General features: G+C 52.0%; 2 protein-coding genes across 5 annotated transcripts in view; one reads left to right on the top strand and one right to left on the bottom strand.

The window, feature by feature from the left end:
* Positions 1-6002, bottom strand: part of AP1G1 (adaptor related protein complex 1 subunit gamma 1) — a 40661-nt gene extending 34659 nt beyond the window's left edge. The window contains exon 1 of one of the 2 annotated variants that reach the window (XM_032701079.1): positions 5850-6002. The gene's annotated coding sequence lies outside the window, so the exon portion shown is untranslated. Of the gene's footprint in view, positions 1-5293; positions 5402-5849 lie in introns of those variants that run through there. The other variant, XM_032701078.1, reaches the window with a different exon arrangement.
* Positions 5674-13127, top strand: ATXN1L (ataxin 1 like). Of its 3 annotated transcripts, XM_032701082.1 has the most exons (3): positions 5674-5984; positions 6558-8763; positions 11802-13127. In XM_032701082.1, the coding sequence occupies exon 2, from the start codon at positions 6668-6670 to the stop codon at positions 8726-8728; it is 2061 nt and encodes a 686-aa protein (XP_032556973.1). In that variant the 5' UTR covers positions 5674-5984; positions 6558-6667; the 3' UTR covers positions 8729-8763; positions 11802-13127. The 3 variants fall into 3 exon arrangements, with proteins under 3 accessions (XP_032556973.1, XP_032556971.1, XP_032556972.1); XM_032701080.1 differs by having other exon boundaries at positions 5675-5984; positions 6558-13127; XM_032701081.1 differs by lacking the exon at positions 5674-5984 and adding an exon at positions 6294-6309 and having other exon boundaries at positions 6558-13127.
* The last annotated feature ends 687 nt before the right edge of the window (positions 13128-13814 follow it).

Here is a 13814-nt window from a genome sequence, read left to right as displayed (position 1 = left end):
CCATACCACACAGCACGTTGGGGTTTCTTCCCCTCCACAAGCCTTCTCTTAATACCAAGAAATTCTTGCAGCAGGTACCTGTTCTCTGCCTTCATCGACTTTCAGATTCTTTTGCATGTTAATACATTAGAAATTTCACCTCAGTTTGGAGTTTCAAACATGCAAGTAAGCATAAGCAGTAGATATTGCAGATGAGAAGAAACTTGGGACATAAGAACACTTAAATTCAGAAACATTCCAGAAGAGATTAGCATTTACCTATTCTCAACAATTCCAAAGTCTATCATAATGCCAACAGACCTTTAATGCAACAACGGGAGGACAACAGTATCATCTACCAACAGCAGACCTGGAGTTTTAATTTAGCTGGTGCCTAAGTGCTGCTTATAACTTCCTCCAAAGCAGCAGATCTTGTTCTTCAGGATTAGTTAACATTTTTCACCAGCACAGGCACATGCTTTTATTCTTTGCACATTAACATAAACAACAAGGCAGTTTTTAGAAGTAGTTACCTATTTCCTCCTTTGGTTTACAGCAGGAGTTTCCCTTGGCCATTTCTTTGCTAACTACAAGCCTCAGAAATCAAGCCCTGAAAAGAGCCTAATAGTTAATATTTACAGTATCTGGCAGGATTGTACACAGAATTCTTCTCCCTCATCAGATCTGTTTCCCCTTTCTCATTGTGAAGGCCTTGCTCCTCAGAAGAACCTACTATCAAGATGAAAACTTCTGAGAGAGTCAGATACCTAACTCAGATTAGTTCGAATGGTGGCAGGTGCCTAAGTTCCTTTGAAAATAGAATTCCAGCTTTTTTCCTATTCTCTGGGTTGCACAAAAGGTTCTACCTCAGTGATTCTCCTCCCTCTGCTATTCAGGAATCCTCCCCCTGAACCAATAAAAAGGCATCCTCTCAATGCAACTCATTTCTACTAAACTATCTAAAAGTGAGGAAAAAACAACAACAACAACCAAACAAACAAAAAATCAAGAAAACAAAAATCATAATGTATTAAAACACTTAATTTTCATCTCAATTATGCTGCTAAATCAGTATTTTCTTCTCTTTTATAGTCTTTTACTAGTTAGCTTGCCACATTTCCGAGTTGAAGATTTTACTCAACATGCCATTATACCAAAAATATTTGAGTACAGAACTTTACCAGAAGTCTCTCTTAGAACACAGTCATGTTCAAATATGGTGAGTCACCTTTTATATTTACAAGAAGCACCTAGTATTACCAAAATCAACCTTGAAAATGCTCAAGTGCTTCAGTCAAGCTATATTCCTCCATCAGGAATTGCAGTGTAAAGACAAAGGACAGACTATCCTTAAATGTTGAGTTGAGACCTTCTCCTCTGGAAACTCTTCAGAAATATTAGCTTATGTCTAAAATGTCTAATGTGTCTCTATGGTAATGACATTAAAAAAACAAACAGTTGCTTTAAAACTTCTTTAGGACAAATTATCAGACATTTAACATTTTAACACTCCATTATTATTTAGCCTTGAATTCCGGAAACGTTAAGACATGAAGGCCATCAAAGCTCATTCAATTATTCACAGAAGGGCTCTACTGTTTGGGGAAATAGTCTGAATTTCCAGTTCTAGTGAGACACACACTAAGTTATAGTTTTTCCTGTAAACAGTATTTCTGAAGTCGGTTCTGTCTAGAAAGCACCCCAAGCTTGAAGCAGCACACATTTCACACACATCTAAAATACACACCTCCAGTTGCTCCACCCCAGTGCCTGCACAGGCAATCACACTCCTCGAGCAAACACAGCTTTCAGGAAGTTAGGCAATGAAAGCCTGACCCAACTCCCAACTGAAATCAGTAGCAGAACTCCCCCACTTGCTTTGGTCCCACTGAATCCAGCCTCCCACATACAAGAGCAGAGGATCTGTCTGCAATGTTGATACACAACGTTGATGGTCTCAACTCCACACTGCTATCAGTGGGCTTCACACTTCCATCAGATAATTCAAAACAAAGATACATTGGCAGTAAAACCAGAAATATGCACTGCAAGCAGAGATGAAGCTGTGAACAAAAGCAGAGATACTGGTATATGGTCTAGTATTACCAATATTTATACAGAAAACAGTAAACACCAAAGTAAGGAGCACCATCATCATCAAGGGCAAGGGCAACACAAAGAGTTGAGTGAAAGGGCAACCAACCATGTAACATGCTAAGTGGAACAATCTCTCCTGAGAAAAAGCTATTGAATACAAGAGAATTAGAAAGTAACATCAGAAAATCAGGAAGAAATTAAGGCAGCAGGGGGCTTCAAAATGCATTCTCATAATAAAAGGCATCAAGCTTATGCTTCGCTTTATACAAAGACAGCTGAGGGAGAGGGGAGAGGTCAAGTAAGGAAAAGAGTGCCCCTAAACAAGAGAGAAAAAATAGTCTTGGAGAAGTGATGGTCCCACTTCCAGTTACATATTAAAAAAATGGATAAGAAATGTAGCACAAGAGTATTGAAGAGGCGAGGCAGGGTGCTGCTTGAGGCTGAGAGGAAGGGAAGGGGAGAGGTAGGGTAGGACCTGTTCTCACAGACCCCGGGTGTGCACAGACCCCACTGCCCCCTCCCACTCTCTGCTGCCTGGGGCACAGCCCCACACACAGCTCAGCACTTTGGATGAGGTTCCCACTCCTGCACAACTGTGCACACCCCCCAAACCAAACAGCTCCTCAGCTGCCTTCAAAAGATGTGCTGAGCTCACAACCACTACAAACACTGACCTCAACAGCTGCCCAAAAAGAAAATAAATATTTCCCTTTTTTTAGATTCTAACAAAGGTATGAAGAAGAATTAGCACAGTTACACAGCTGATCAGTATGACAGCTGCAAGCAGAATTCCAGATTTCCTGGCTTCCATTTCTATACTTCAATCACTACTGACCTACATTACCTTTGTATTTATTACCTACTTCTAGTTCCCTCGCTATTTTAATCTGTAATCTGTCTATTTTACTTCCTGTTCACTTCCCTGTAGAGTTAGACTTTAAAAAAAAAAAAAATTAGGTACTACTTTGTGACTAAAAACCCCACACTCTTCTTTACCCTGGTTAATGCCACATGAAAGACATGATGCTCCATTTTTACATTCATTAATATAAACTTTACAACAGGCGAGGTAACTTCAGCTATGCTCTAGGAAGTTTTAGTCTTCAATTTTATCTGCAGCATCTCTGTCAAACAGCAGGTACAGGCTGTACTGATACCTGTGATATCAGCAGTTTCACTTGTCCCCATGTTAGTGTAGCTCTGTTTTTCAAGTTACAGCCTCACCATATATTTACTTATTAACTCCCGAACTTTTGTCCAGTGATGGAATGCTGGTACCAAGGCAGAGCAGACCCTTTTCCCTAGAGAACAGCTGAGTATCATCTACAACAAGTTAACATCACCTTCAGTCAGAAGAGTTTGTCCTGTCACTAAGAAATACGAAGAAGTCAAACAACCCATCTGCTGAAGTTATACACTGCCTACTCACAAATACAAATATTCACACTAGAGAGGCTCAAGGAGCTTTACTGAGTGAGTGACATCAGCTTTAGCAGCAAAGATTTCCATGAGCCCTCACACTTGGAAAGGCAACCTTCCAAACCTGAACTGCACCAAGCAGGGCAGGCTGTGTGTGCCTAAGAACAGACAATCTGGGTTTCTTTGCTGCTGTCCACAACCTCCTCACACCATGGCTGACACACTCACTCACTCTGTTGGACAGTGATGCCACTACAAGACTCTGTACACAAGGAGCTACCAAGAATCCAAACATTTCTGTATCCCTTACTCTCTCACACAACACCACAAAGGTGCTACAGGATCCACCCATCCCTACCACACCACCTTCAGGAAAACAGATCAGCAGTCACAAGAACACAAAAGAAAAGAAAAAAAGGAAGATAATGGGAGTTTTTTATCATAAAAGGAGGAAGTCTGAAAGTTATCTTACACACTCTAAACACTAAAGTTGGATCCCTTCACAAAACAATTACTGCAGACTTCCCCTCCTCAAGTCTTAGGAATTTAAATACCTTTCCCCTCCTTCTCCCAGCCCAGAAGAATGAAGAGGTTCACACTGAACCCCTCAGAAAAAAACACAAAATCTCCTGCCTTTGCTGAGCTCCTGAGTACCCAGTAGGTTTTCAAACCCTGCCAAACAGGAATGCACAAGAGTAGGCAAAAGAAAGAATTCGGCAATAGAACGGGACATGCAAATAAACAAAGGGAAAAATACAAAGTGTAGTTTAGAGGAGCAGTGGTGGCGGAACAGGGGTACAAAAAGCTGCTGTGTTCTATCACACAGAAGTGGAACAGGAAAAAAAAAGAGAAAAAGAAAACAACACAAAATTCCCTGCCATATTAAATGCGGGATGCTGGAGCACCATGCAGGGGAAAACACATACATGTTCTACTCTGTTTAAGCCACTACAGACCAAATACCTTCTAGCCACACGTGTGACATGTCACACTTCCACAGGTATTCCACTGGGATTCTGTGCTGCCCCATTTACATCTCAAGCATCAGAAACTGAAATAAATCACTCAGCATTTTTACGCATCACTTACAACATAATAAAAAGCACACCTGTTCCATCTGCTAACTTTAAAAACAAAGCTCACTATAAAAAAAATTAAATACATATAGTTTGTCTTATAGTTTGGGCGAGAAGAGAACTCAACCAGCCTTGAAGAAAGGACTTGAAGCCTCCCTGACAGACCGGCCGTCAGACACAGCTCACTGCGAATGCCTCCGGCCGGATCGTACATCTCCCGCGCCTGCTGAAACCCCTGATCGCCGGCAAACACGGCAAGCACTGGGGACGCCGTAATGCTCGGAGCGGCTGCACAGCCCAGGCAATCACACCCCGGTGGCAGGACGGGCACAGGTCCCGGCTGCTCCTGGGACGGCCACAGGCCCCAGCACGGACCGTTCCCGGGCTGCGCTCCCCTCGGCCACTGCGCGGCCCCCCAGCCGTGGGCACGGGGCGCAGCCCGCACCGGGGAACGGCCCGGGCCGGGCACGGAGCGCTCCTGGCGCCCGGGCAGGCGGCCTTAGGGCGCAAAGGGCAGAGTCCGAGGCGGCCGAGCCGCCGGGCGGAGACAGCGGCGCCGGCAGCAGGAGGGCACCGGGCGGCCCCGCGAGCAGAGCGACCGCGGCCCGGCCGCGGACCTCAGGGCGGGCAGAGGCACCGAGGCTCGCGGGGCCCCGGGCAGCGGGACCTCGCGGCGGCGGAGTCCCAGACCGGGCGGCGGCGCCCGGGTCGGTCCCACTCACCGGGCCGGTCCCTGCAGCGGCAGCGGCAGACGGAGCCGGGCATTCAAAATGGCGGCGGCGCGGCCGCAGCACCGATACCGCAGGCGGAGGGATCCGCGCGCCGGCTCGCTCGCCGCGGCCCCCCGGGCTGTCCCGACCACGGGCGGGGGCGCGGCCGGGCTGAGCTGGGCTGGGCGGGAACGGAGCGAGAGCGGCTTGGCACCGCCGGCGGCGCGGCGGAAAAGGCCCTTCGCACTACTTTTCTTGGCGGAAGCACTCGCGGGACTGGTTTGACTAGGCGCGGTGCGTCTGCACCGTGGCAGTCCCTGATGACGTCACGCTAGGGGCGGTCCCGGCGGCTCGCGCTCCCGGCGGCGGGGCCGGGCGGGTCCCGCCGCCCGTGCCCGGGGTTCCGGGGGGCTCCGGGACCGCTCCCCGCCCCCCCGCGATCTCGCCCTGTTGAAGCGTCCGTCGGCGGCGGGAGGAGCGAGGCGCGCGGCAGTAAGCGAGGCGCCTCAGGAAAGGGGTGTACAGCCGCCCCCGCCCGGAGCAGTTCTTCTGTCCGCCTTTCCAGGACCTTTTGTCACCTCAGCGATCACCGAATGCCGAGAAACTGCCCTCCGCGGGGCTCCGGCCAGCAGCGCAGGCCCGGCGGGACACTACGGGGGTGCGAGAAAGGGAGCGCGGCCCTTCCGACGGCAGGCTCCCGCAGGTGAGCCGGGCTGCGCCGCCGCGGGGCCCGCGCTCCCGCCCAGCCGAGGAGTGTCCGCGTGGGGCGTGGGACCGACAGACCCCGCACGGCGCTGCCGCCGGGCCAGCCCCGAGCCTACGCGGCCCGTTGCCACGGCAACGGCGCTGCGGCTGCCCCGTTACGTCATCCGGGCGCGGCGGCGGCAGAACTCCCGCCGACGGATGAGGCACTTCCTGTGCGCCGTGCGCGTCATCGCGGCGTGTCGCGTCATCGCTGCGCGCCACGGGCGGGGAGGAGCCGGTGTGGGCACCGGGCGGGCCCGCGGGGCCGGACCGGGCCATGGCGGGTGAGCCGCGGGCACTGAGCGGGCACCGGGCGGGTCCGCAGGGCCGGGCTGGGCCATGGCGGGTGAGCCGCGGGCATTGGGCGGGCACCGGGCGGGTCCGCGGGGCTCAGCGCGGCCGGGGCTCTGGGGCCGGGGATGGGGTGGCGACCGGGCTCGGGCGTCTTTCGTGCCCGGGGTGCCGGCCCTGGGCCGGGGGCCGCCGCCGTGCCTGTGTGTGGGACTCACGGCTCCCTCTGTTCCTGGCGCAGGTGAGGCGGCGGCGGGCGGCGCGGATCCGGGAGCCCGCGCGGGGCAGCACCAGCGGGTGCCCCCATGAAGGAGCGCGGCGGCCGGGGCAGCCGGGACAGCGCGGGGCGCCATGAGAGCGGGCCACGAGCGGAGCCAGGAGTGCCTCCCGCCAAAGAAGCGGGACCTTCCCGCCGCCAGCGCCGGCACCGAGGCGGGACGGGCGGGGGGCCCCCAGGGCTCGGGCGAGGCCCCGGAGTGGGCCCGAACGGGCGGACCGGGTCCTGCCGCCCCCCGCTATGGCCCCGGCGAGGTCCCCGAGGCCGCGGCGGGGCTTACGGTGGACCAGTACGGGATGCTCTACAAAGTGGCAGCACCACCTGCCACCTTCTCCCCCACGGGCCTCCACCCCGTGGTGAACGTGAGCCCCCTGTCCCCCGCCTTCAACGTGAGCTCGCCCATCATTCAGCACCCGGGGGTGCCCTTCCCCCCCATCCACTACGCGCAGATCCCTCCGGCCTCTCTGCAGCTCATCGGGTCCCACTACACAGTGCCCTATGCCGTCCCTCCTGCCTTCCTGCCTAGTCCTCTCCTGTCTCCTTCCACCAACCTCGCTGCCCCCCACGTCCCCCACTTTGTGCCATATGCCTCCCTGTTCGCGGAAGAAGCTGCTCCTTCCCCCCAGACTACCTCTCCCACCCACAGCTTCAACAAATCCGCCTCTGCAGCCTCTCCTGGGCAGGTGCAGCACCACTCTGTGCCCCAGCTGGACATGGCCCCGGGCAGGATTCCTGTTTATTATCAGATGTCCCGCCTCCCACCAGGGTATGCGGCCTATGAGGCACCTGCAGCAGGCGGGAGCCCAGTGTCTCCTCAGCAGGACAGTCAGCTGAGCTCAGAGGTGGCTGCAGCCAACGGTGGGCAGAGGCCCCTGGAACAAAGCATGGCCAGGAGGCCCAGCGAGGCCGTGGACTCTGCCAGCAGTGCAGCTGAGGACTGTCAGCCCCCGGGGGCTGCAGCAGGAGGTGTGGGTGACGGACAGTTCCTTCCAGGTTACCAGATGCTGGGAAGAGAGATCTCTGTGCCAGCTCACAGGAGCACCCCAGACACTGATCTGGAGGTTCAGAGGGTGGTGGGAGTGCTGGCATCTCAGGATTATCATGTTCTGGCAGCCCAGAGGAAAGATGATCCGAGCCCTTTGAACCTTTGCCATAATATCCCTGATGGGCAGGAAGACATGCTGAGAAACACCGTGGATAGGGCTGGGAACAGCCAGTCCCAGAGCCCGTGTGGAATGTCCCCCGAGGAGGCTGTTAGACAGAGACAGTTAACCAAAGGAATGGTGGTAGCCAATGGCAAGCCAGTCCTTGTTCCCACTGGGTCTGAGCCCATCAGGTCTTCCACTTCAGAAGCCCTGGTGAGGCAGAGCCCAGATGCACAGGCTCGAGGAAGCGTGCTGGAAAAGGAGCTGGCCCAGCTGCAGCCACCCAGCTCCTCCCAGCTACCCTCTCACTTCATGAAAGGAGCCATCATCCAGCTGGCAACAGGAGAGCTGAAACGGGTGGAGGACCTGCAGACTCAAGATTTTGTTCACAGTGCGGAGGTGAGCGGGGGCTTGAAGATCGACTCCAGCACTGTGGTGGATATTCAGGAAAGCCAGTGGCCTGGGCTTGTCACACTGCATTTTGTGGTTGGGGAGCAACAAAGTAAAGTGAGCATTGATGTGCCCCCGGAGCATCCCTTCTTTGTTTATGGCCAGGGCTGGTCCTCCTGCAGCCCGGGGCGGACTGCTCAGCTCTTTGCTTTGCCCTGTCACAGGCTGCAAGTGGGGGATGTCTGCATATCAATCAGTTTACAGAGCATGAATGGCAACTCTGCTTCTCAGGCCAACTCCCCTCTCACAGATCAGCTGGGATCTGCCAGGGAGAGATCGGAACGAACAGCTCAGGGGCTCCGAGAGCCGCCTGACAGAGCTGCTGAAAGGAAGAGCCACACGGACAGGGACAGCGCGGCCCAGAGCGCTCGCGCAGAGCCCTCTCAGCCTGAGGCTGGCACTCAGCACAGCTGGGCAGCCCCAGGCTTCCAAAGATACAGCGTGCAGGCAGAGGAGCCTCGGCCCTCCCTACTCCGTCCCTCTTTCATTCCCCAGGAGGTGAAGCTGTCTATTGAAGGGCGTTCGAATGCAGGGAAGTGATCCCGTGGAGGTGTGAGCTGGGGCAGTCCCGGCAGGTGAGCCTCCCCCTCAGGTGGAGGAATTGCACAGACTCTGACAGGTTCACCAGCAAGGCTGCTCTCTGCCCTGCAGGACTGGCTCTATTCCAGTTCCATGGCTGACCAGTCCCTCTTGGGGAGTCAGGAGGGCTCCAGTGCCTCAGGGAGCAGCGACAGGCTTAGCTGGGGTGGGGAGCGTGGACGTGCTCATGAGCATGCAATGAGAGCATTCCAGAGGCTGGAGGCTGGGGCTTTCTCCCACCTCCAGGGATAACTGACTCCCTGCAGGGCAGGGGTTGAGCATTCAGGACAGGTGGGAAATGAGGAGGGCAGACACGGCTGAAGGTAGCAGATAAAATTGCTGAAGGGTTTATTCCTCCTTTCTCATGATGGGGAGAGACGAGTCCCCACTGGAGTCTGGGGGCTCTACTCCCAGTATCCCCTTTCTTCACACATGCACTTTAAAAGGACCGTTCACTGACGGAGCTCTCGAGGGCAGGACGGAGGTGCTTCTCTGGTGGTTCTGATTAATGTCTCTTCCACTGAATCCAACTGCTCTTTCTTCTTGCAAAGAATGTACAGATTTGAATGATTCACAGAAATTCAAGAGGAAGGACCAAAAGGATGGGTTTGGGTGTAGGTGAATAGGGAACTTGACCACTTGGGATGGGACACAAGTAGAGCTGGGAGACATTTAGTTTCCTGCTATAAAATACATTTAATTTTTTGCCACCAAATCAAATCTTTCTTCCCATGTTAGTAATTTTAAAAAAAATCCTGGGCTTATAAATTTGCAGAGTCTTTGCCTAGGAATGAATGGGGTTGGGGTTTTTTGTCTGGTTGGATTTGGGGGTTTGGTATTTTGTTAGTTTGTATTTTTTTAAAGCTGGATTAAAATATATTCAGCATTCTCCAGGAAAGGATGAAAGCATCCTTTTTCTGTGAGAAGACCGAGGCTATTTTGTAATTAACTCAGAAAAAAAAACATTCTGGATGGCTAATTCTTCCCTGCAGGCAGTTTCCTGAATAAGCTCTGGACAAGAGACAAGTGTTTGTGCATGTACAGGCAAGATACAAAGTTTCTGAAAAGTACAGTTCTATGATTAATGTAGGGGCTCTAAAAATATCACAGCATCACAGGGCATTTTGGGGTGGTTTTGTTAGTTTTTCTGATGCTTCACTTCAGAGTTCCTCTGTAGAACAACAAGGTAAAATCAAGACTAGTCTCTTTCATGGTGAGACTTAATACAATTGTGTATGAATACCTCATTGTGGTGATAACACTCTATTGAGTGAAGGCTCCTGTAGTTACACTAATCTGTTCTCTCTGATGGTGTATTATGACACCAGCTACAACTGCTCAGCCAGGATAAAGAATGGTCACTGTTCTGGGGAGGAAAGAGTTTTCACTGACTTAACCTGGGTTAAGTATTCCTTGTGTTCAGGTGCCCATCTCTGTGCTAGGACCAGGCTTTGGAGAGGGCTTTTCTCAGTATGCAGAGCCCTTATGCCCAGCATGCTGTTTCTGTCTCACTGCTCTCATCTTCCTGAAGTTTCTGTCAGGTGTGCCTGACTTCTGGGGCACTGCTCCTCTCTGTCACAGAATGGTGTGTGTCAGCACCTCTCCTTGCAGCGGTGCTGCCTGAGGGCTCTTCTGCACTCTCTAGGAGTGTGTCCTGTAATTGGTTGGCTTCTTCTGTGTGATGGGCAGGTGCTCTGCCTGGGTATCAGGCAAGTTAGAGAGTCTCCAGAATGTCCCTTCCATCCCTGTCCTGTTTTCCTAGCACATTGCTAGCCATTTCTGTTGCCTTTGAAATACCTGCACCTGGACAGACTCTTTTCAGGCCTTAGGTGAGATGTGCTAATCATGCCTTCAGTGTTTGTGCCTCACGGGGCTCTCCAGAATGAGGGTGCTGCCTGTATCATGTGTAGCTGCTCCGAAATGACACACTACTTCTGATCTCATCAGCTGTATTTGAGATGTGTGAAGTCACGGTGATGCTGTCGGGTGAATATTCTGCCTCCTCAGGTGCAGCATCTGCGGGAACAGACGCTGTTTTCACAGCCCTGTTTGTCAGTGAAGTGTCCCCCTGGGCCCCCCTGTCACCCGGGGGTGTCACAGCTCCTGTTCACTGGACTCTCCTACGCAAAGACCTCGATTAATGTTGGTAATCAGTATGTAATGCTCAGGATACCCGAGGTGTCTGTGGCCAGAGGCTGGAGACAGAGGAGCCCAGGTTCTCGTGCGTGTTCTTTGCTCGGTGCTTGCAGAGGAATTGAGAGCTGTGAAAGCTGAGGAAGGGATCTCACGTGTGGCGTATGAATGTAGAGGGGTTGGCCACACCACAGAGGGAATGTCTGAGCAGCTGAGGGTGCAGAGCCCCTCACATGTGTGAACACAAGAGTCTGTCTGAGTGAGGATTTGGAGAGCCTGCCTTATCCCTTGTGTGTTACTGTGACTCCTCCCCAATCTCAGCCACACTGTGCCGTGGTCTGAACGGGCAGCACAGATGACCGAGGCAAGATGCTGTGTGGCTAAAACAGCTTTGTACTGTAGGCAGCTGAAGGGCTGTGAAGGTGCTCACCCCCATTGTTTACCTGGCTGCTGACCTGGACTTTGGCTTGCTGCACCTCTGTTGAGTGCAGTCCTGAGCTCTGTGGAACAGGCCAGGGTGAACTGGACCTCAGTCCTTCTTCCCAGACTCCCTGTCACTCCCTGTTGTGCATATTTCAGCTGCCAGCTCCTCCCTGGAAGCAGTGCTTTCGGGCACAGCTCAAGGCAGGGCACTGAGATGAAGAATCTGTGCATCTGGCTGCTTGCCCCAAACGGTGGGCAGGAGTGGACCACTGGAGGTCCTCCAGCCCAGCTCAGCAGTACTGGTATCACTGGAACTTGTCCTTACAGGGCTGGGCTGTGTGGCTCAGCACTGCAGTGGTGGTTGTGCTGAGCATTGAGACTCTCCTGGGACAGGGAGTGTGTGAGACAGGCTCTGCTGCAGGCAGAAAGGCTGTGAATGAGCCCATGGAGCTCATTCTTTTATGTCTTGGGTTTACAGGGAAAAGAGGAGATAAAGCCAGGAAAACATTGTGGAGTGGGATGGTTACCTGGGCTCTTCTGCTAGCAGAGATGTGACAGAATTCAGAGAAATATGTTCCTATTGTGGAGGAGAGGAGGGCTGTGGTCTGTCCTGCCTGGAGGAGGAGAAGGCCTCCTGGCCCTGGTCTTACCCAGCTCACACTCTGTAGCAGGAGTCTGTGGGATGCACTACTGAGTGTTCTGTAGCCATCTGTCCCATCCCATGGAACATTCCTTGAGTCAGCTGCCCAGCGGAGCCAGGCCTGTCATTCACAGCAGAGAGTGCTCATGCCTACGACTATGCAGAGGAAGCTCTGTCTGGAAGGGAGGAAGCTGCAGAGGGCCCTCTCTGCCTTCCCCTTCCAGCCGCCGAGCAGGTATAATGCACTTTTCACATTAAGTGTCCCTGTCCCCACCCCCACACTTGAAGTCACTTTGCCCCATAGAGAACTAACAATCCTTGTTACTCAGAAAATATTGTAAAAGAAACTACAGCAGCTGGAGTAGCCCAAATGGTAGTTCCTGCCCGCAGCAGCACACGTGCCTTTCCCCAGCATCACTCACAACTGCTCCTTGTCTTTCAGGCTGTCCTAGGGCCTGACACTTTGCAGAAGCTGCTACGATGGCCACAAATGCACATTCTGTACAGTTTGGCCCAGAGTGTTCCATGTATGGCTTAAAAGGTTGATGGTCCAGGCCCTTGCACGGCCTTCACACCTGTCTGTGGAGGACAGGCTTGCCCCTGAGGTCCTTCCAGGCTGCTGCTGCCAACGTGCCCCTGCACACTCGAGTTGTTTTCGGCTTTCATGGCACCTTAGCGCCGGGGAGGGTCTGCCCAGAGACAGACAGACAGACACAGGGGGGCTGGCTGGGCTGCCCTGAGGCAGGGAGGTGTTTGTAGATAAGTGCTGACCCCTCACTATAACCCCAGTATATGGCTGTATTAACATGTAACCAACGCAGTGTATCTAAAGCCTTAGAACTAGTCAGGTGCTCCCCTCCGACCTTGTCCCTGCCCCTTTCCTCCTACCTGATCTTTAACAAAGCATTAATAATTCTAAGGATAATCTCTATTTTGTTGTGCTTTTTTTGTAACTGTTTTAAATAAATCAATTTGTACTGTATATTTGTACTTTTGGTGAGATCCTTTTTCCTGTTTTACCATTTTAAGTCTGTACTTGGCTACACACAGATTGTATTTTTATTGTTAATGCTCTTATGAATATTGCATTTAACTTGTTGACTCTGTAAACACAGTATATATCTATATATATATATATATCTATATATAAACCAATAGCTTTTCCTTTGGTGTTTGAGACTTTTTGCTCGTCTGTAGCATCAGTGATCATCAAGATGTGGCTTCTCTGGTCTTACACAGTGATCTGGAGACTCACGACAAGGGCAAGGTACAGGTTGTTTGACAGATGGATTATAAGCCATAATTTTTTCAGATACTTTTGTTTTATGTGGTCTCTCTTAAACCCCTTGGCATAAAGATGCCAGCAATGCTGCAGGGAAAGTTCCAGCTGCAGGTTGCAGAGTGAAGGTACATCTCTGCTGGGCAAGCAAAATACATGAGGTAGAGCAAAAACAAATACTGCCAAAAGCAAACTGGGTTTGAGTATGAAAATGGACAGAGGTAAGGATAAAAGTAAGAGATCAGAGAACAAAGCAGGAGATGAACAAAGGAACATGGAACTGAACAGCTCCTTTTCCAGATCTGGTGCCTTTTCCCAAAGTGCGAGAGACAGGGATGGCTCCTGGGTGTCAGTTCTACGTGATGAATTTCATGTTAAAACAGCTTCTTAGGAGGAAACAAGATGTTGCAGTGGCATGTGGAGGAAACTAGCACTGAAAAGGTTCGGTGCTCTTTCCTAGCAGCGTCCCCAAGGCTGGCACTAAGGGTAGTTCATTATCGCCAGAAAACTGCAACATAAATGCACTTTGAAGGCAACTTTTCTAAGTTTAACTCGGGCTTTAAGGGACTGCA

The sequence above is a fragment of the Chiroxiphia lanceolata genome, chromosome 13 (genome assembly GCF_009829145.1).
Source record: "Chiroxiphia lanceolata isolate bChiLan1 chromosome 13, bChiLan1.pri, whole genome shotgun sequence".
In the NCBI taxonomy this organism is placed as follows: domain Eukaryota; kingdom Metazoa; phylum Chordata; class Aves; order Passeriformes; family Pipridae; genus Chiroxiphia; species Chiroxiphia lanceolata.
The sequence above is the reverse complement of the archived record's forward strand: the minus strand, read 5'-3'. Positions and strand labels throughout refer to the sequence as shown.